This window comes from Manacus candei, unplaced genomic scaffold (genome assembly GCF_025592945.1).
Source record: "Manacus candei isolate 608988 ecotype Guabito, Panama unplaced genomic scaffold, ASM2559294v1 h1tg000037l, whole genome shotgun sequence".
Classification (NCBI taxonomy): domain Eukaryota; kingdom Metazoa; phylum Chordata; class Aves; order Passeriformes; family Pipridae; genus Manacus; species Manacus candei.
The window spans coordinates 17,175,868-17,195,256 of NW_026138085.1; the positions used below are offsets into that span (position 1 = coordinate 17,175,868).

The following is a 19,389-nucleotide window of genomic DNA, read 5'->3' on the forward strand; positions in this document are numbered from 1 at the left end:
TGGTTCCGTGTGAAGCTGTGCTGGTACAGAGCAGTTAATCTGAGCAAAGATAAGAACTAACAAATATGTCACAAATATATTTGCTGCTGAAGTGCTTCTGTCACCGAGGCTTCTTTTTAATAACTGAGAGAGAAGGATAAATGCTGGTGCTGGTTCAGGAGACAGCAATGGTGGAATATGCTGGAATGAAACCCTAATGCTAATTACTGTAATCAAGCACACTGATAATCCTGAGTGGGAAAGCAGGCGGAAAGAATGATTCATGTAGATCCACTCAGGCAAGGTCTGACCTTGGGGCAAGGCAGCAAAATAAACCCAGCACACCCTCAAGACATGCTGGGCCTCTGCCAGGCTGGACAAAGCAGAATGGGCTCAGTGGCACTGGGTATTTTGGGTTGGGATTTGGGGCTTTGTGGGTTTGGGTTTCTTTTTCTTTTTCCTCCCCTTTCTTTTTCGTTTGCTTTTAAGGGATGGTGATGTCAGTTCTCCTTGAAGATTGAAAGATTGCCTGTTGGGACAGGTATTCAGAGTTACTTTGTAAAAGTGTGCAGTTAATCCCACTTGATAAAGTGGGTGAAGGAGAATAAAGTTAGACAGAAGCTTACTAGAAAGGCTCTGTTAGTGTAGGAAGCATACAGGGGGAAATATGTGCAATTATTCTTTTCTTCCCAAACTTTTTGTTGCTGTATAACAGAACAGATAGTTATAACCCTGGTCCTGCTGGGATTAGATCAGTCCTTTAATTTTAACACAAATATGGCATTATGGATTGTGTGGAATTAATGCAGATCAATGCAATTTAATTTCATTTTTGGTAGCTGGGGGGCAAAATACATATCACAAGTCTACAAGAGTGACAGGAAATCCTAGAAGGCACGAGTCCTCTTAAATGTTATATTTCTAACTGAATTTGTCTGATTTCCAAGCTCTCAAAACAAATTGACTCATGGTTCTTAGATACCCAAACACCTATTGAGAACGTTTTTATTTTTTAAGTCATCTGTGACCACAGGTCCTGGAGTGTGAAGGAAAACAGTAGATCTCTCAAGCTCTGGCAGTGTTGATAAGAAAAGGTTAAAACAAACATGTTCACAGAAAAAAACACTCTGCTTGATTTGTCGTTGGTGCCAGATGTGTGCAGAGCAAACCCCATATCTCCCCAGGGCTTGTTCGTGCAGGGGGTTGTACACAGCCCCTGCCACCCCACTCACCCCAAGCCCTGGGAGATAAGGCTGTGTTTGGCTTCTACTTCAGAATTTACACAGAACTTCAAGCAAACCCAGGTTTCACTGTGTTATTTGAGCAATTGCAAAGATGTTGTGCCACACTGTGGCATTTGAGGAACTTCAACACCCCGCAGAGACCCAAAATAAACCCCACTTTCTCCCCGTGGAGAAATGAATTTTCCAAGCACCATAAAGACGCCTCACAGCCTGTGCCACACTCATCCTTCTGTCAACCAGAGCAGCTCCCATTCACACCCATTAAGCCTTAAGTGGTTTTACATGTTGTGTGGACTGATAGCAGATTATGTGCCAATGACATTTTACAGGGTGAGCTTCAGAAAGCAAAATACACCAGATTAGAGATTATTTCAAGTCATTATTCTTAATTATCAGATATGGGCAGTGCTAAAAGAGAAGCTGTCTTGAACAGTTGACTCCAGGAGCAGTGGATAAAGGGCACCCAGAGGAGATGGTCCCTGGGAGGTTTTCAGGATGCTGCTCTCAGTGCTGTTGTTCACCACCAGCCACAGAACACTTGAGAGACCCTGTGGGCTGTGATTAACACCTGTCTGTGCAGAGAGAATGAAGCTTCAGGTTTGCTCACCAACTGAATTCAGCTTTTTATGTTGGAGAATTTTCTTCTGTTTGGAGATGGCCCCGTGGCCACTTCCCTTCTGCTGGAACAGAAAACACCAGCTGCCTTCCTGGCCCAGAGGCTGCTGGTTTGGAAGGGAAGCTCCAAGCAGCCCCCCCATGTCTTCTGTGCAGCACTCAGGTTTGCTCCTGAGGAGGGCTGGGGAAGCCCTGGTGCTTGCTGGGGGGTGTTGGAGGGGGAGGCATCCCTGGGGAGCTGAGCCCTAAAGCTCTGAGATTTAAGTGCAGTAACAGCTATGTGGGTGAAGGGGGGCCATTCTGGGCAGGGAAGCAGCGTCTCTGTAACTCGTCCTTGGAGGAAGGGGTGAGGGGGTCCTGGGGACTGTGGGAGGCTGTGAGGTGCTGCTGCCTGTGCTCTGAATGCTGCTGGAGCTGTGTGCCCTTGGGCTGAGAAAGCCAGTTGTTGACAAAATAGACCAGATGATCCTTGTGGGTCCCTTCCTTGTCTTTCTCAATCCACGTTTTGAGGTTTGCACTTGGGTTAGTGGCTGTTTGCTGCAAAACCCATATCCAGTTTCATTGATTCTCAGCCTTTCTTTGTACAGAGACCTCAGCTCTGAGCTGGGTTAGGATCTACACTATGGATCTGTTTCTAAATTTGGATTTGGATTCAAAAGGATTTTCAAGTCTCTTGCCTTTTATAACACTTGTACGCCGCTTCTTTCCCTTTTGTGTTTTAAGCTTCTTGTTTTCTTCAATAGTTAAATGAATCCACACTGCATAAACAGTGTTCTTCATTTACTGGGCTGTGAGCACACCTAAATAATACCTTGGTGCATCAGACTTTATATAAACAACTAGAAAAATGCAAATGGATTGGCACAGAATATATGTGAGTTCAAAGCAGGAGGCTTTGAAAAGCTGAAGAGAATCCCTGGAAAGAATGTTTAAGGATTTGGGGAATTTATCTTCATTAGTTAGTCATTTGACTCTTGGTTTTTCCTGTTTTAAATGATGTAGCTATGTAGATCATCTCCTGCCCCATAGCACAAACAGGCTGGCTTTGTTTAAAAGCTGAAAATTTGTCACACTATCTTGAAAGCCTCTTGAATACTTTAATCAGGCCCTTTTGATCACACTTGCAGAACAGAAAATTCCCCCAGCCTTGCCTGCAACAAACTACCATTGATTTAAGGGAAGGGTGGTGTGGTCTGTGGAGGTTTGTTTGGGATTGCACCTTTTAACCCATTAAATCCTGGGAAGAGGGTCATGATAGGATAGGATTCCTTCACTGATAGGATGCATTAGAGGAGCACTTCTTGCTGAAAGTGAAGAAGATGTGGCTGACAGAAAGCTGCTGCCTTTATCTAAGTGAGTGGTGTGAGGGGCCAGAATAGACACCTTTTGTTGATTTGAGAGAAAACAGCTGGGACAATAAAGACTGAGTTAATCTTTCCCATGGCTGTGCAGGCAGCCAGGAGCTGCATCCCTTGTCCTTGTGTCCTGGCACAGGTGACTTCAAGAGGCAGATTTCTGGGGAAAAGAGTAAAAATAAAGAGGGATTAAGTTAATAAGACAAATTAACCTTTCACTAAAGTGTTGATTGTTTCAGCTTGTGGTGTTGGCCCAATTTTAAAGACGGCTTGAGCAGAGTGGAGCCATCCCTGCGTGGGCAGGTGGTGCAGGCACCAGGCACGGGGACTTTGCCCTGCTCTGAGTGCTCTCCCAGCCCTGGCACCCTTGTGTGGTCAGGCTCCAGGGCAGACAGCAGAACACTAACTGTGTTTCAAGAGTAAACTGCTCTGGGTGTGAATAATCTTGCTGACTAAATTAGACTGCACGGCTCCAACACCAGTGGCTTGGGTTAAGCACAAGGCAGTTCCTTAATGTGCTTTATTTACTGGCCTGCTGTCAGATGCCAGCACTTAGTAAATCCTAACGAGGCTCCAGTGGCCAGATAAGAGAGCTGCTGCTGGCCTTGGGCTTTTCCCAGTCTGTTCCATAGCATCAGAATATCCTCTTGGCTGGGGAGGGGGCTGCTGAAGGCTGGCCTCCCTGGAGAAGGGCAGAGAGGTGGTGGAGAAAATAATTGGAAAAACTTATTTTAAAAAAATGCTTATAATTATGGAGAGAGTTCCCTGGTTGATGACTTGGCAAAAGTCGTGCTGGGTGTGGGAATGATGCTTCCAGCACTGTCCCCAAACCTGCCGTGGTGACTGAGGAGGCAGAGGACAGTGAGAGAAGGGCTGTTTACTGGGGGGGTCTTTCTTTAAAATTCTCTTTTTCCTACTGGAATAATAGAAAGCACTGAGATAGGAACCAGTATTGGACCTCTGGTATTTTTTGAAGCACAGTGCTAAGTGGGGGACATAAAGATGTCACAAATGAGACTTGTCCTGATGGGATTAGGGAGAATAATATGCTTTTTGGGATTGGCATGACTATCTTGGGAAACTTCACCAAAAGTCTCCATCAGTTGGCTTTGGATTTATGTTGTTGGGAAGATACCTTTGAGTGCAGGGCAGCAGTAACCAGCTCAGTGCTGTTCTGTTGCTGCATGAGGTTGTCCTTGGGAGCTCAGAGCTTCCAGAGGAGGCAGGATTCTTGCCTGGTCGAAAAAGAAAACCCTGTAGGGGAATTACAGTAAAAATATTTACGTTTCTTTAAGCCCGTGGTGTTTGCTGTGGTTTTGGCTCTCAGTGCATACACTTACTGCTCTGAAGGGGTGCTGAGGTTGCTGTCCCATGGCACGAGCAGAGCTCCTGGAGAGCTACGTGGCCTCAGAGGGAGCAAGACCCTGTGAGCTACTGCAGCCCAGGGGCTGAGAGTCCCCTGTCCCCCCATGGAATTCCACACCAGCACCTTGCTCTGGCTCTGAAACACCAACCCCTGCGTGGGGCTGCTGCCCTGGGGGTCAGCAGGGTGGGAGGCACTGGGCTGGTGTGTAATTGCCCTGCCTGAGCTCTTCACTGAGACGAGCAGAGAAGCAGCCCAGATCCTGGCAGGCACCCAGCCTGGGCAAGATGGGGCATGGCACACACAGAGCCCGTGTGAGGCCCTGGTGCGTGAGCGGGGACTTGGCTTTAGGGCACTTGGTGTTGCCTGTGGTGGGGGATCACTCACAGAGTTACGTACCCATCACTCTGATCTTGGTCTGTGTTCATCCAACCTTGAGTTTTGAAATGGTTTGCTCTTGGCACAGATGGAGAACTTCAAATAAAATCTTATCGTGGTTTTTCTTTATCCTCTCCTATCCTCAAGCCTCAGCTCCTCTGGAGGCCCCTTTCAGGAACATGAGGCTGCAGTGGCTCAGTGCAGGTTTTCTGTCAGTGTTTTCAGCCTCACAACGTATCCAGTTACTCTCAAACTCATCTGTGTTTTGTTGGTGTCACACACGCTGAGGTTACAGCTCAGGGCACACCCGAGGCCCCTCTGGACAGTCTCGAGTGACTCTGGTACAAGCTCCATCCCAAAACCTCTGTGCACTGCCAGGCTCTAATGGCATGGAATCACAGAATGTTTAGGTGGGAAAAGATTTCTAGAACCATCGAGTCCAGCTGTTAATCCAGCACTGCCAAGGCCAGCACTAACCCAAGTCCAAAGCAGGTAGAAGGATTTGGGCACAGCACTGACCCCAAACCAGCCTCGTCAGGCTTTCTGTGGCATGTTTGGTGTCAATGGCTGTGCACAGCTGTGAGTTAGGTGAACTTAGTCTGAAGTATTATAAACATTAGTCACTAAAATACAAACTTTGGACCTGACAGACATTACAGTAATGACTCCCACGCTGTTGAGACACTGATGCTGTATCTCAAACTGATGAATTCTTGGGAGTGCAGCTCCATTTCAAGCCCTCGGTCATCTCCACAGCAAGTATAAAATGCTAATATGCAAATACTGCCAAAATAATTTGAAATAAACCAGAATCTAAAAATAGGAAAAAGCTAGGAGTCCCATTTATGAACAGCTTATTCTCCAAGGGAGCTACAATCTGGTTAAGATCAGTGCAGGGGCAAATCCATCAGACATTTAGACAGCACTGAATGGACAAGAACAAAATACAGCTGTCCTGGGTCAGGCTGAAGGTCTGTTAGTCTGAAAGCCTGCTGGCAGCCAGGGCTGTGGGGTGGCCACTGAGGGAAGCAGATAGCAGCAGGCAAGAACATGGAGATGCTTCCTTGGAGGTGCTGGTGGAGCTTCTGGTTGACTTTCTGGTGGGTCTGGCAGCTCCTGTGGCTGTAGAAGGACCCTAATGCCCTGTGGATGGATTGTAGTCTTACATGGCTCCAAAAAACCTAACATACCAGGGGAAAAATAATCCTGTCCTGGGCTGAAATGTCCTGTGTCAAAACTCTACAGCTCCTGTGTGTGGAGCTGAAAACCCCTCCCGTTGTTTGCTCTGAGCTGAGTCACCGGGCAGCCTGTGAGGGGCTGGCCTGGCAGGTTTGCTGGAGCCAAAGAGCCCGGCCAGAACTATTGAAGAGCAAATGGCAAACGCTGATTTACTCTGACAATGCAACAAAAGTTGTAATTCGGGCTGCCAGTTCTATTTAAATGTCAAAAGTGCTTCTCAAACACCTCCAGGCTGGTGTTTTGGTGGTGTTGGTGGCTGTGGCAGGGAGCAGGTTGTGTGTCAGGGAGCAGGGCAGCAGGTCAGGTTGTGTCAGTGGTCAGTGCAGAGGTCAGGTTGTGTCAGGGGGCAGTGCAGAGGTCAGGTTGTGTCAGGGGGCAGTGCAGCAGGTTGTGTCATGCCAGGGACTGCCTGCTGCTCACCAGCCTCTGTCCAATGGGCAGCCCACAAGGGCTGTTGGGGTGAGATTAAATCCTCTTTGAACACCCCATGGAAATAGAACAAATCGCCCCTGGAAGTGTTCAGGGCCAGGTTGGGTGGGCTTGGGGCAGCTCTGTCTGGTGGAAGGTGTCCTCACCCACAGCAGGGGGGTTTGAACTGGGTGAACTTTCAGGTTCCTTCCAACCCAAACCATTCCAGGGTTCTATGAAATCAAGGTGAAAGCCAGGACCTGTGCATGCCTCCTTTCTAAAATACCTGTTTAGTGATGGCCTGTGGTGGCTGGAGACCACGGGCACTGGGGAACAGGTGGCCCCACTTGGTCTCAAACTGCCTGAAAAACCATACCCAGTCTGTTGGTGTCTGGGTGCCATCCTGCACCACTCTGAGCTGTGCCCAGGGCAGATGGTGGGTAGAGCAGTGCTCCTGTGGTCTGGATGTCTCAAGCAGGTGTACTGGGGCAGAGACCCCCCTCCTGAGACAGGGGATTATACCTGTGTGAATCAAGAGTAAGCAGAAGCAAAGACCCTGTCTTGCTTTAGTGCAGTGAGACACGAATAACCAGAAGTCAGGCTGGCTGTGCTTTCTCACTTGATAAACCACGTGGTTGGTTGCTTAGCAGATGCTCAGAATGACTGAAGAGGAAATTAGAAGGCAAACACACAGCTATTAAGAGTTTAAACCAACAGATTTACCTGTCCTGACCACGCCTTGTGTCCTTTTATATCATTATAAAAATTAAAAGCACATTTAGGATGATGTAAATGACACGGTAATTTCTCAGGCACCTCTTTTGTGGGCTACAGGGTTGGTCTCATGGCTGACCACAAACGGTACCTGGACCCATCATTAGTTCCTCAGGAAAGAAGTTATGAGTTTTGTAAGGTTCTGGCACTCCCACAAAACCAGAAGGAAAGAATTGTGGAGACTTAACAAGCTGTGTGATGTTTATAGAATAGAATCATGGAATTGTTCAGTTGGAAAGGATCTAAAAGATGTTCAAGTCTAACCATTACCCCAGCACTGCCAAGGCTGCCACTAAACCCTGTCCCCAGGAGCCACTTCTGTTGAATTCCTCCAGGGATGGGGTCCATGCAGGGCTGGAAGGAGACGAGTCATTTGGGTGCCAGTCAGGAAAAGCTGATGTCCAGCAGGGCCTGTCCCAGGCAGCAGTCACAGTGCCAGCACTCGCCCTCTGTGCGTGGTTACCCAGAGAGGAGGTTCCTTGTGCTCTTTAGGGGTTGATTCTTGCAGCATCATGTAAGGTCTGCAAGCCAAAGGAGTGTGGAGCATCTCCCTGGAAAGAGGGTATTCCATTATTTCAAACAAGAGACAAATGTGAGGGGAGGATCTGGTCACAGACTGACTGAAGTTTCTTATTCCATGGAGTGTTGTTGTAGAGGATGATCCTTGGAGAACTGAGGCTGAGCTGAGAGCTCTGACATCCAACCTCAGTGTAGGCAAAACACATATTCTCCAGAAATAACTATTCCTTTTACCTGCAGCTTATTCTAAGAAAATCGACTTTTTGGGCGTTGTTTTTTTTGTGTTTGTTTTTTTTTTTTTTTTTTAAACCTGGAATTCTTTTAAGTAACCCTTTTATTTTTCTCTGCCCAGATTAACCCTGGCAGTAAAGCAGCCATGGCAGACCTGTGCCCAGGAGATGTTATTCTGGCAATTAATGGAGAGAACACGGAGAACATGACACACCTGGAAGCACAGAACAAGATCAAAGCGTGTGTGGACCAGCTGCTGCTCTCTGTGAACAGGTTGGTTTGCTGGGATGTGCTCCTGGGTCAGCTTTGCTGAAGGCTTGTGGCTGCCCTGGAGCAGATGTGCCCTCAGGCTCAGTTCTTGGAGCATCCCCATGACTAATTGTCCTGTGTTTTCAAAAACAGTAAAACAAAATTATTTTTAATGGCCTACTGATACAAAAAATGGGTTCTGTTCATTTATACATGTGGATTATCATTTGTGCCTTGCAGGACTTGTCCAGGCTGTGACCTGGGTTGAGTCTTTCAACCCAAGGGAAGTTGTAGCAACTCAAGCAAGAGTAGCAGTGGGATTGGAATCTCCTTTGGACAAACCCTCTCCCTTCATTAACATCCACCTGTCATTTTCCTAAACATCTGTTCAGTGAATACACATTTGATGGTCTGGCCAAATTCACTTTTTAGAATATTTCGAGGCAAAATGAAGACTTGAGTTTGGCTGGGGGTTTTTTTGTTTGTTTCTTTTTTGGTTTCGTGGTTTGGGTTTTTTTTTTTTTTTTCTTTCCACTGGAATTAATTCTGGAGCTAAATATTGTTAATCACAAATCATCCAAGCAAAATGAAGGCTCCTTATAAGGTTCATGAATGGCTAATGTTATCTGTAATAGGTTTAAATAAGTGGATATAGTTTTCCACTCCAGATTAAAGAGGCATTTCCTGCTGTAAAGAGCTATCATTTGCTGTTTATAGTTTTCTTGGAAAACCCTGTGGTTCTGACTGGGCAGCGCTGCCATAAATGGAGCAAAGCCTCTGTGGTTCCTCGTGCTTCCTCAGCAGGGGTGTCCAGGCTGCCTGGCTGAAGCACAGCCCATGGTGTTGGGATCATGTGGCTTCAGCACTGGGAAAGAAAGAAAATAAGAAAAGCAAGCAAACCCTTCACACAGGTGGAATTTCCCACAGCCAAGGAAGGACAGTGGTTTTGCTTTCCATTTGGAACAGCTGCCAGGTCTTGAAGTCTTCATAATGACGATGCAGATTTGAAAGGTTTTTGTATCTCACAGGCAAAAATGAATGCCCAGAGTCTGCGAGGCAGGAACAGGAGGGGGTGGTGATGGTGAGGAGCTGTTCAGCACGGGGTGGCTCCTCTTGGAGGAGATCACACTGTTGGGTCGGGTTGGTGGCTTCTCCGAGGGCAGAACACACCTTGGCTGTGCCCAGAGGTGCCCATGAGAGTGGCATTCCTCTTGACAGGAAAAACTGAGTCGTTTGTTTTCCTGCAGTAGGACAGCAACTCCAGTGATGCGTTATTAGGGCTGTTTTTAGTTTGGCCCAAAGTGAGTGCACAGTGACATGGCTCTTGGATCCCTCTCCTGTTTCCCGAGTGACCTGTTGGATCCAGATGACTCTGCCCAGGTGTAGGTCACTGCTGGAAGCACGTCTGGTGCTCCCTCCTTGGTGTGAGTGGATTCCTGCTCCAGGTCCTGCCTCCTGGGGTGTGGGGTGACCCAGTCCTGCCTAGGGATCTGTGTCCTGGGGCACTGACAGGGCTTTCACTGGGTTTGTTGGTCTGTGTGCCTGTCCAGCTGCTGCTGTTTGTCACAGCTGTGCATTTCCAGCCCTGGACCCTGCTGTGAGCCTGAGCTCCAGGAGAGAGCAGGGTGTGGATTAGTGTCTTTTCCCTTGGGCAGAGGATGCTCTCCAAGCACAACCATCTCTCTGCGCTGCCTTCAACAAAATCCAGTTTGCAAACAAACACAGGGAGATTGTTTTTAAATAAGTGTGTTTGTCTGAAATAGATTTGCAATAACAAGCTTGTTTGATGTATGTCTTTAGCGAAGAGATGTGAAATTTGGTGTTAGCTCTGTTTTGCCAAAGCAGGGTCCCTGCAGCCAGGTGTGTGTGCAGAGGGAGGGCAGGGAGCTGGGCAGGGCTTCCAGCCCCCGGTGCCCTTCCAGCCCCTGGTGCCCTCCCAGCCATCCCATGCCCTTTCTCCATCAACCCTTGACATTTTATGCTACTGAGATAGAGAACAAGACAGTTTTTGTTTTCACCCTCTGGTCAGTAAATGCCCTTTGATTAGAAAGTTCAGTAGGAAAGTCAGAATGGGGGGAAAACAAGAACGGGGAGTTCCTGGGTGGTCTGATGGGGTGTCCCAAGACCGACGTGGCCCTTTGGGTTTTGGAGGTGTTGTGGATGCAGAGAGCTGTTGAATTTGATGGGATGAGATGCTGATTATCCCATTTATCAAATCTGCTTTAATAAAACATTTGGATACACTGGTGGGAAACATGTAAATAGCCAGAGGACTGCCCATGGGTAGAATAAACAACTGGAGTGTGGTACTTTGCCGTGGAGTGCAGGCAATCACTCTGCTCCTGTGTGGGAGGGAACCACTGAAGTGAGTGGGATTTCTGTTGTGATGTGAACTTCAGCACTGTCTGCCATTGGGAATGTCATGCTGGGTTTGATGGCTTCTCTCTCATTCAGCTGCATGGCAGGAACTGCTCCTCCAGTCAGTCCCAAAGGAGAAAAACTGACAGCTTCTGATCAAATGTGAATATGTGACATCCAACCACTGCAATGGGGAGCAGCACCCAGAGCCCTGCTCCCTGTGGCTCTGCCAGCCAGACCAGGCCAGAAAATTGGGTTGTAGCTGTATTTTTTGAGAACAGAGGGCTGAGCACCCAAAGGACCTTGGCTGTGGGGCGTGAGACCTCGTGGCATCGCAGTTCCTGCTGACACAGGCTGCTGGGAAGCCCTTGGCAGCACTGCCCAGACCTGCCCGTCTGTGCCACAGGGCCAGGGCGAGCCCGACAGCTTCTTCTGAACCTTTTGTCCTCTGCCAGCTGGGAGGGTGAAGGCTTGTGCTGCAGCTTTCCTGGAGGAGCTGGCCCCATGCCCACACAGGGAAAACTGCTGGGAAGGAGATGTTGCAGCTTTTCAGGGGTGTTGGGGTCTGTGGCTCTCCTGTGCCCCTGCAGCCTCCAGTCAGTGTTTGTGTCTGAGAAGCTGCCCCTGCTCTCAGGCTGGACTAACAGATATTTCTTTTATTTTTTTTTTATTTTTTTAAAATCTCTTTGTCCTTTATCAATGATTTAAATCTCTTGAGGGGGGGGTTCCTCCCTCCTTCTTCACACCCCCTATTTTCTCTCAGCTTTCTTGGCCAGACCCCTGACCCATCTGAAGTTAATGGGTGTTTTGTCCTTGGCTTTTTTTAGGTCCTGCTTTGCCTGGACACGGGCAGGGCTGTGTCTGGGCAGTGACAGGTGAAGCAGCACAGTCACCTTCCTGGCCTGCAATGGAGTGGTTGAAAATCCTCCTCAGCTTACAAAAGGAGTTGATTTATATAACTGACATTTATGTGGGCACTGATGTAAGGTGTGAGGAATCACCTGGGCATTCCTGGAATCAGGGCTGGGCATTCAGGTCATGGTTGGTGGCTCTGAAATGTGAGGCCAGGAGTTCAAGTGGGCTCAGTGAGGCTGGACAGCACCTGGGCTGTGGGAAAGGGGGTGATGGTGCTGATGAGGATTTGGTGGAATGGTTCAAGCTGCCCTGGTGATAAATCAGGCTTCTGTTCCAGCATCATCTTCCCAGCTGTTGAATCCCAAGCCAAGGTAGCTGGATCTACTTTGCCTTAAATCCTGGAAGCAGTTTCTTTCCTCTCAGTTTGGTGTTTATGCCACTGCTGAGTCTGCTTGGAGAACTGGAGTATGAAGATTCTCTGTTCATTCCTACTCCCTGTACAGAAATGGAGTTTCTCTGGAAGTTTCTGTGGGAGAAAGCCCACTAATGAATCTGCTGGATGTGTAGCCCCAAAAGTCCCTGGAACCTCCCGTAGTTGCTGTTCTTCCCACCTCCCCCAGCTCCTGGAGGTTGTGTTGGGGTCCCTGAGCTGTGAGCAGTGCAGACACGCTGCTGGAAGATGGGAAGGATGACAATGTATGTTCTCAAGTTTCCAGTAAAAGTACAACTGAAAAAGTGAATCACAGCTTCCCCTCTGGAGCTCCTCGAGGACTAATAGAGAGGAAAACCGGCAGCTGTCCAGGGCAGTACACAATGGTTTCAGGAGAGAGGAATGAAGGAGGAGAAATCCTGCAGCTTCTCCTTCATGTGCTCTGGACCAGGCAGGTCCTTCGGGGTGCTCAGCAGAGCTCAGCTCTCCTGCTGTTCTCCTGCCTCGCAGGGGGGGATCCAACACCTTGCAGCTGTCGTGGTGAGGGTCACAGTCCTGGGAAGGTGAAGCATTGACTGTAGCTGCTTCTCGACAGAACTCAGCTCCTGGAAGGCTCATGGCCATATCAGCAATAAAAATCAGTTCTGAGCATAGTGATGTGCCCTGGTGGGAGGGGAAGAGTGTTCAGGAGATGGACAGGACCCTGGAGTCACCCTCCTGGAAGGACCACATGGATTGGGGTGAAATACAGCAACGTGATTATTCTGGTGGTTTGTGGCTGCACAGTCAGAGATGGCAATGTCCTGGATCCAGGCTGGCATTTCCCCAAGTGATAAATGTTAGTTTATAAGGGAATGGAGAAATTAGAAATTTGGTGAGACCCAGGAATTCTTGCAGCTTAAAAGCAGCTCTGCAAATGTTGAGAGTGAGACTTACAGATCATTGCCAGGTGAAAAAACATTTTGGTAAAATATGTGAGCATATGCAAGTAATCTTTTGAGAATGACTTTGAGACTTTTAGAAAACAAACAGTGGGATAAAAGGTGTCTGCAACTTTGTTTTCTTAGTGATGTCCTGTTAAATGGGTCCATTTCCCACCGAGCCCCATGTGGAAGGCCCAGCACTAACCTAGGTCAAGTTATTTTTCTTGGGGTTGTCCTAGCAGCTGCTAAGAGAGCAGAGTGGTGTTAGTGCAGGGTAATGATTTCCACATAGCTGCCTTTAATCCCCTACAACACATCTGAAAACACTTTTTCCCCAGAATTAAACGACTTGGAACATTTGAGTGATGCCTGATCTCTGGCCCATGACGTTAGAGAAGTGCAGTGGGTGTTTGCTGTTGCCCAGACACAGAGCTCTGACTGCTGGGAGCATGGACCTGCTGCTGGGGTGTCTCGGGGTGTGCTGGCCCCCAGGTCCCCACTGCTCCGGGCCCTGCTCAGCCCCCATGTCCTGGGAGGGGCAGGGGACCCTCCTGCTGGGCACGTGGGCACGGGCTGTTCCTGCAGCCAGGCTTGGAGTGAGCTCCAAGCATCAGCCCCACCTGCAGTAGCTGCCCGTGGCATCGTTCTCTCAGACAGTCACCTCCCAATTCTTTGGGATTATTTTGGATTACGTGGTATTTTGCTGTTCCCAGGGAAAAGAGGGAGCCTCCCTGTGTGAGCACAAACGCTCCTCAAACTCAGGACGTGCATTTTGTTCTGGTGAGGTTGGTGGTTCTCCCATTCCCCTTTGCTTTGCCTTTAGAAGTGCCAAATGGAACCCAGACTGTGCCATGGCAGCTTGTTTCAGCACAGTTCAGGTGGAAGCTGGGGCTGAGGGGAGCCTGGCTTTGTTCAGGCTGTCACTGGAGCTGTTTGAGGTGGTCTCAGTTATACCAAGAACTTCTGGTCGCTCTGCAGAGCTGATGGTGAAGCCTTGAGTTTAATCATTAAAGCATTAACTACAAATGGGCTTCTCTGTGCAAACCAACCTGACCATGTCTTTCATTAAGTGTAAATATATCCATAATGACTTTTAGAAAACACAGATTTAGCTGTTTTCTGGTACAGACAGTGTGATCTTTGTCAGGGGTGTGGAGAACTGGGAGATTACAACTGGCAAGTGCAGGCAGTGCTGGTGACCAAATGCCAGAGCTTCACACAGAGTGAAGTTACTGCTATTCCTCTCATCTTCTGCAGCCAGAATTGCGTTCTGAGCCTTGGTTCTTATTTACTGGCAAGTCGAAGCCTTTGGGGATGCTTTAAGCTGTGTTTGGCACGTGGGCTCCAGAGCTGAGGGGGGGGAATGTCATCACAGCCCCTTCTGGGGGCACTGTGAGAGCCCCCCGGGCTGGCCCAGCGTGGGGGAGAGCAGGGAGATAATAGTGGTGATCCCTGCCAGTGGCATCAGGCATTCCCATTGTTCTGGGCCTCCAGATTTGAGTCTCAATGTGGAAGCAATACACACAGCACTGGATCGTGGCAAAAAGCAGGTTGGGGATGCTGGGAATGCTGATGTGCCTGGGAAGGACTGTTTCCTTTGTCCCACTTGGAAAGACCAATTTATAGTGAATTGTCCCAGTCTAAAATCAAATAATTATAGTAAAGATAAATTATCAGAATAAGGCATCTAGCTATGAGAGTATGTCACTCCCTGTTGAAAAAGCTGTGATGGCAGCACTGAGTAGTGGTTTGGAACAAAAAGAGCTTAAATCCTCAGGGCTGGATCCAAAGTGTGTTGAAGTCAGTGGGAGTCCCTGCTTTTGGTAGGTTTTGAGTCAGACCCTAGGTCTGGAAAGGCAGCTTTGTGTGCTGACTAGTGCAGCTGCAAAACACCAAAGGTAAAAAATCACCTCGAGAATTCCCAGGTTAAAACTGTGCTCCTTATTTTTCACACTTGGACTCTGCAGATAATTAAACTGAAGCTGAAGTGTGGTATGTGGCAGGGGCCAGAGTCCACAAAGGATGGTTGGATGCAGCCAGTGATCTGTGCCTGTGGAACAAGACCTACTTTCATTAAGTGGTGCATATGCAGGTTGTGATGATAAACAGAATAGTTTGCATGTGAAAGCTTTATCTTGAACTTCATGGAGTTTCCATCTCCCAGTTCAACCTCCTTGCATCCCAAAAAGCCTGTGTACCAGCCTGCTGGACTATGCCCAGCTCAGGCAGCTCCCTCATACCCTGAGCATTGGAGATCCACTCTAGAGATCACATCCCAACTGTGCCCCGAGATGCCTCTGTGGGGGGAAACATGAGCAGGCACATGGAAAATCTTTGGACAGTGGCAGCATCCTGCTCTGCCTTGGCAGGACTGAAGATGCATTTTGGAATGGAAACTGTATTTTTAGGGCTTTTTGTATCTAGCACCTGTTGAAAGGGTCAAGATGCAAGATGATTCACCCAGGGTTGTGTAAGCCTTCTCCCTGAAAGGTGTTCATAGAATTCCTGCAGTCCTGGGCTAGTGTTGAGGCCTGCCAGGGAATGCACATGTATATGTGTGTATATATATATATATATATATCTACAGACATACATGTAATCAGAATACCTTCTGGATTCAGAGCCAGAATAGAGGGACAAAGCCAGGAATATGCAAAACAAGACCCACCATGAACTTGTCTGCTGATTTCTTGAACCAAAATAAGTTTGTGTCTTAAACCCCCCCCCCGAGTCAGAGCTTGTACTTCAAGGATGAGTTTTGAGCTTCATGGTTTTAGTAGCATGGAACTGGCACCTTCTCTGTTTACCACTGTGCTATTTCTGAGGATAATTTTAGACAAATATGTATATAATAATTCCCTGGCAGGCCTACATACTATACATATGTTTGGCTTTTGAGGTTTTTTTGTGGGTTTTGTTTGTTTGAATTTATTATTTTTTTTTGCTTTGGTTGGGTTTATTTAAAAGTTAAATAGAGTTTCCCTAATTTCCTCCTGCAGAGCCGAAGGGAAGAGCTGGTCCCCCCCTGTTCTGGAGGACGGGAAGGCTCAGGCATACCGGATCAACATCGAGCCAGAGCCACAGGTACTGCACACCCACTGCCCTCCCACCTCGCTTCTGGGGAGAGGAGATCCATGTCTGGGGTCTGGAAAGCCCTCTGCTCTGCCTGCAGTCCTTCCAGGGGTGAAGGAGTTTCCATGTATGGTTTAAAAGCTCCGTGTGCAGATCTTGCTATGCTTTCCTTGGGTTGGTACAGCCCAGACTCTCATGGTGAGCCAGATCCTGAGCTGATCTGGCATAATCCCATCTCTGCCATTGCCCTCCTGGCTGAGCCAGGCTTTGCAGGATCAGCTTGCCAGCAGCTGAAGGGCAGCACCCAGCACTGACCCCCTTGGGGCCAGTGACCAAACTCATGGTCAGCATTATTTTGGATGGAGCTGTTGGGAGCCCTCTGACAGCACTGCCCAGTGCCTGCCCTTCCTGGGGCACAGCACACCCAGGGTCTGTGTGCATCTGCCTCAGCTGACATGCCTCCACCTTGGCTATTTCCAAAATCCTCTGCACCCTCCAAGTGATTCACCTCCCATGGTGATGGATTTATTTTTTTTTTTAATGTTCCCCTCCTTTTTCCCCTGTTTTTCCTGTCTTAATCCTTTCTCCTCCTTCTCCTTATTTTTCAGCTTCTCTCCCCTCTGTCTTCAGCTCTGTTCCCTGGAGCCTTCTGCCTGCATCCTGCCCTGCCTTCCTGCCCCGTGGCTCCACAGCTGCCAGGCAGGGGATGGAGCTGAGCAGGTCTCCATCTCTGCTCCCTCTCTCCTGTCTAATGGTTTGTTAGCAAGGTCAAAGATGACTCTCGTTCTCCTTTGGCTCCTCGATGGGAAAAGCACCAGGGTCTCTCTCCTCCCTCTCTGCCTCTGAGGTACTGGACTGTGGGTTGTTGGATGTGCTGGTCCCTCCTGTGCAGATGTCTGAGGAGGGGATGGAGTGGGGATGTGGGCAGAGGTCAGCTCCTGCTGTCTCTCTCCCCCTTGGGTGTGTGCTGAGCTGATGCACATGCTGCCAGCTTTCCCAGGGCACCCAAGGTCATGGATGGCAGGGCTGGAGCCTGCAGAGGCTTCTCACTGCTGTAGGTTGGCCAACCCCTCCCAGGGCAGCAGCAGAGGCCCTGGAGCTGCCTGCTGCCTTCAGAACATGGAATTATATCAGTTCAGGCTGGCAAAACACCCCTGTGCTTGCCCCAGTGACACAGGAGTGTTCTTGGGCTGACCCTGAGTGTTCAAACATTGCTCATATCCTTTCCTTCTCCACAGAGCAGGGTTCTGTCCTGTACTGGTCTGTGTTTTTTCTCCAGGGGGGTTTTGTCCTGTGCTGGTCTGTGTTTTTTCTCCAGCCCTCATGAAGTGCCCATGTACAGGTTCTCCTGGTTTAGCTCAACTGCTCCTTTCTAGAGGGGTTTTTGAATGTCCCCACAAGGGTCCCAGGGTGCCCCTGCTGCCCTCCCTTGGCTCAGTCCAGAAGGAACATGAGAGCTGCAAGGGTGGAAGAGGGGGAATGATGCTACAGGGAGTGGTGTCTCCTTCAGTGAGGAGCAGGGAGAGAGCACTGGCAGCACAGACCCCACCCAGCCATGTGGATGGGGTGAGATCCTCCAAACCCCATGAGAAGTGGACCTGAGCCTGAGGCCATTGAGTCAGCTGGCCACTCCAGCCCTGTGGGATTTGCCAATGTTCTGTATTCCTGCCCAGGGACAGTGGGCAGAGGCACAGCAGGACTGCAGGGCCAGCAAACCCACCCCGGTACCACACACCAGCAGCACGTGGGTCTGTTTGTCTTTCCTGCCCTGAGTGACAGCACAGGCTGATCTGTGAGCCTGGGCTTTGGGTTCTGGCCACGTTTGCTTCATTCATCAATTACAGCCATCTTTTCTGACAGATATTTTTTCTTAATAGACTTTAATGTGCCCAAACCCTATGAATAATATTAAATGAGGAACAAATGTGCAGCAGTTCCACTGCCAGATACAACATTTCTGAGGTTTAATGCAGATTGGATTTGAATCTGACTATTAATATATGTTACATATGTATCTTTTTAAAAATTAGACAGTTATATGAAATATAATGAGGGGGTAGGGATGGATTATCCTGAATCCAGACCTACACTGAAAATATATAAGTCTGGAGAGTGGGTGGGTAAAGCAGATGTGTTTCTGGTAGGCACTGAGAGAGGTGTGTGAACAAGGGGTACAGGTACAGGCAGGAGCTCTTGCCCTCTATTTCAGTGCCTGTATCCCTACATACTCTTGCTCAATGGCCTTTTGGGTTTCCCAGAGAGGAGGTGAAGGAGGTTTCATGCACACATTGCTGTGGTTGCACCCAAGATGTGCTGGTTGACTCTTCTCCCTCCCCAAGCCAGCTGTGGCTCATGCTGATGGCTCAGGACACGTGCCAGAGCTGTGCTCTGGTGTCCTCTGACCTGCATGATGCTCAGGGTGACCATCAGCACCCCAGAGAACCAGCCCTGGCCCCAGGCATCCCTTCCCCATCGTTGTGGAGCTCACTGTCTTGGAGCTGGTTGCTCCCTGGTTGTGACCCAGGGCTGTCCCAGGCTGTGTTCACTCAGCCTCTCCAGCAAAGGCACTCACTGGATTATGAGAAAGAAAAGTCTCATTGGAAAGCAATAACTTGGCTCAAAATGTGCAACCTTTAGGTGCACTTCCTCGCATCCGGAAAAAAGCAATCTGCTTTGAAAGGCAGGGGAAAAAATCTGCTGGAATTCTGCTCTCAAATCACAAAAAGAGGTTTGGGGTTGTCCTTGAAAAGGGTTTTGAGAGTTTTACCCAAAGTGGCCTTTGCAGTAATGTGGAGCACATGTCCTTCCTTCCTCAAGGTTTTACTCTATCAACTTTTTCATCATTCTGGGCAAAGATGTCTTGGAAGTCTTTTGACTTGTGACTACAGTAATTCTTGCTGGAGGCCCCAAAACATGTGACATAAGCAGAATGCCTCAGTCTGAGCGATTTGTAGAGAGGCTGTATTTCTATTACTAGAATTTAGTTTATTTAGGTGTAATCTTTGTCTCGAAGGCAGTGAGACTTGTAATTATCTTCTGTGCAAGGCAACTTTGAAGGTATGGAGTTGCTGTGAGCTCTCCTCTCCCTTCTTTCTAAATCTGTTGTGGTTTCTCTGTTGAGCTTTGTGGAAAATCCCTACTCAGAGACCAAGAATGTAATCAATCCTCCTTGTTAAAACTTTGATTAAAGCTGTGACTGCAGGGAATAGCTGCCCCCACAACTGAAGAAGCTGGAAATGGAGAGCTGCTTGTTCACAATTAGCAGGAACAACACTGAGCAGGATGAGTGAGTCACCTTTGGGAAATAACTTTTTTTTTTAAAGAGCAGACTTTGATTATCAGTTGGTTTCACTGGGCAAGTCTGTCCTTAACAGCAAGGATCTGTAGAGGAGGCCAG

The 19,389-nt window shown here is 48.5% G+C and overlaps 1 protein-coding gene across 1 annotated transcript in view; it reads left to right on the forward strand.

Moving 5' to 3' along the window:
• PDLIM4 (PDZ and LIM domain 4) overlaps positions 1-19,389 on the forward strand; it is a 43,506-nt gene that overhangs the window by 5,152 nt on the left and 18,965 nt on the right. Inside the window, exons 2-3 of the mRNA XM_051794159.1 lie at positions 8,227-8,378; positions 15,920-16,004. Coding sequence (XP_051650119.1) covers positions 8,227-8,378; positions 15,920-16,004 — 237 coding nt within the window. The remainder of the gene's footprint in view (positions 1-8,226; positions 8,379-15,919; positions 16,005-19,389) is intronic.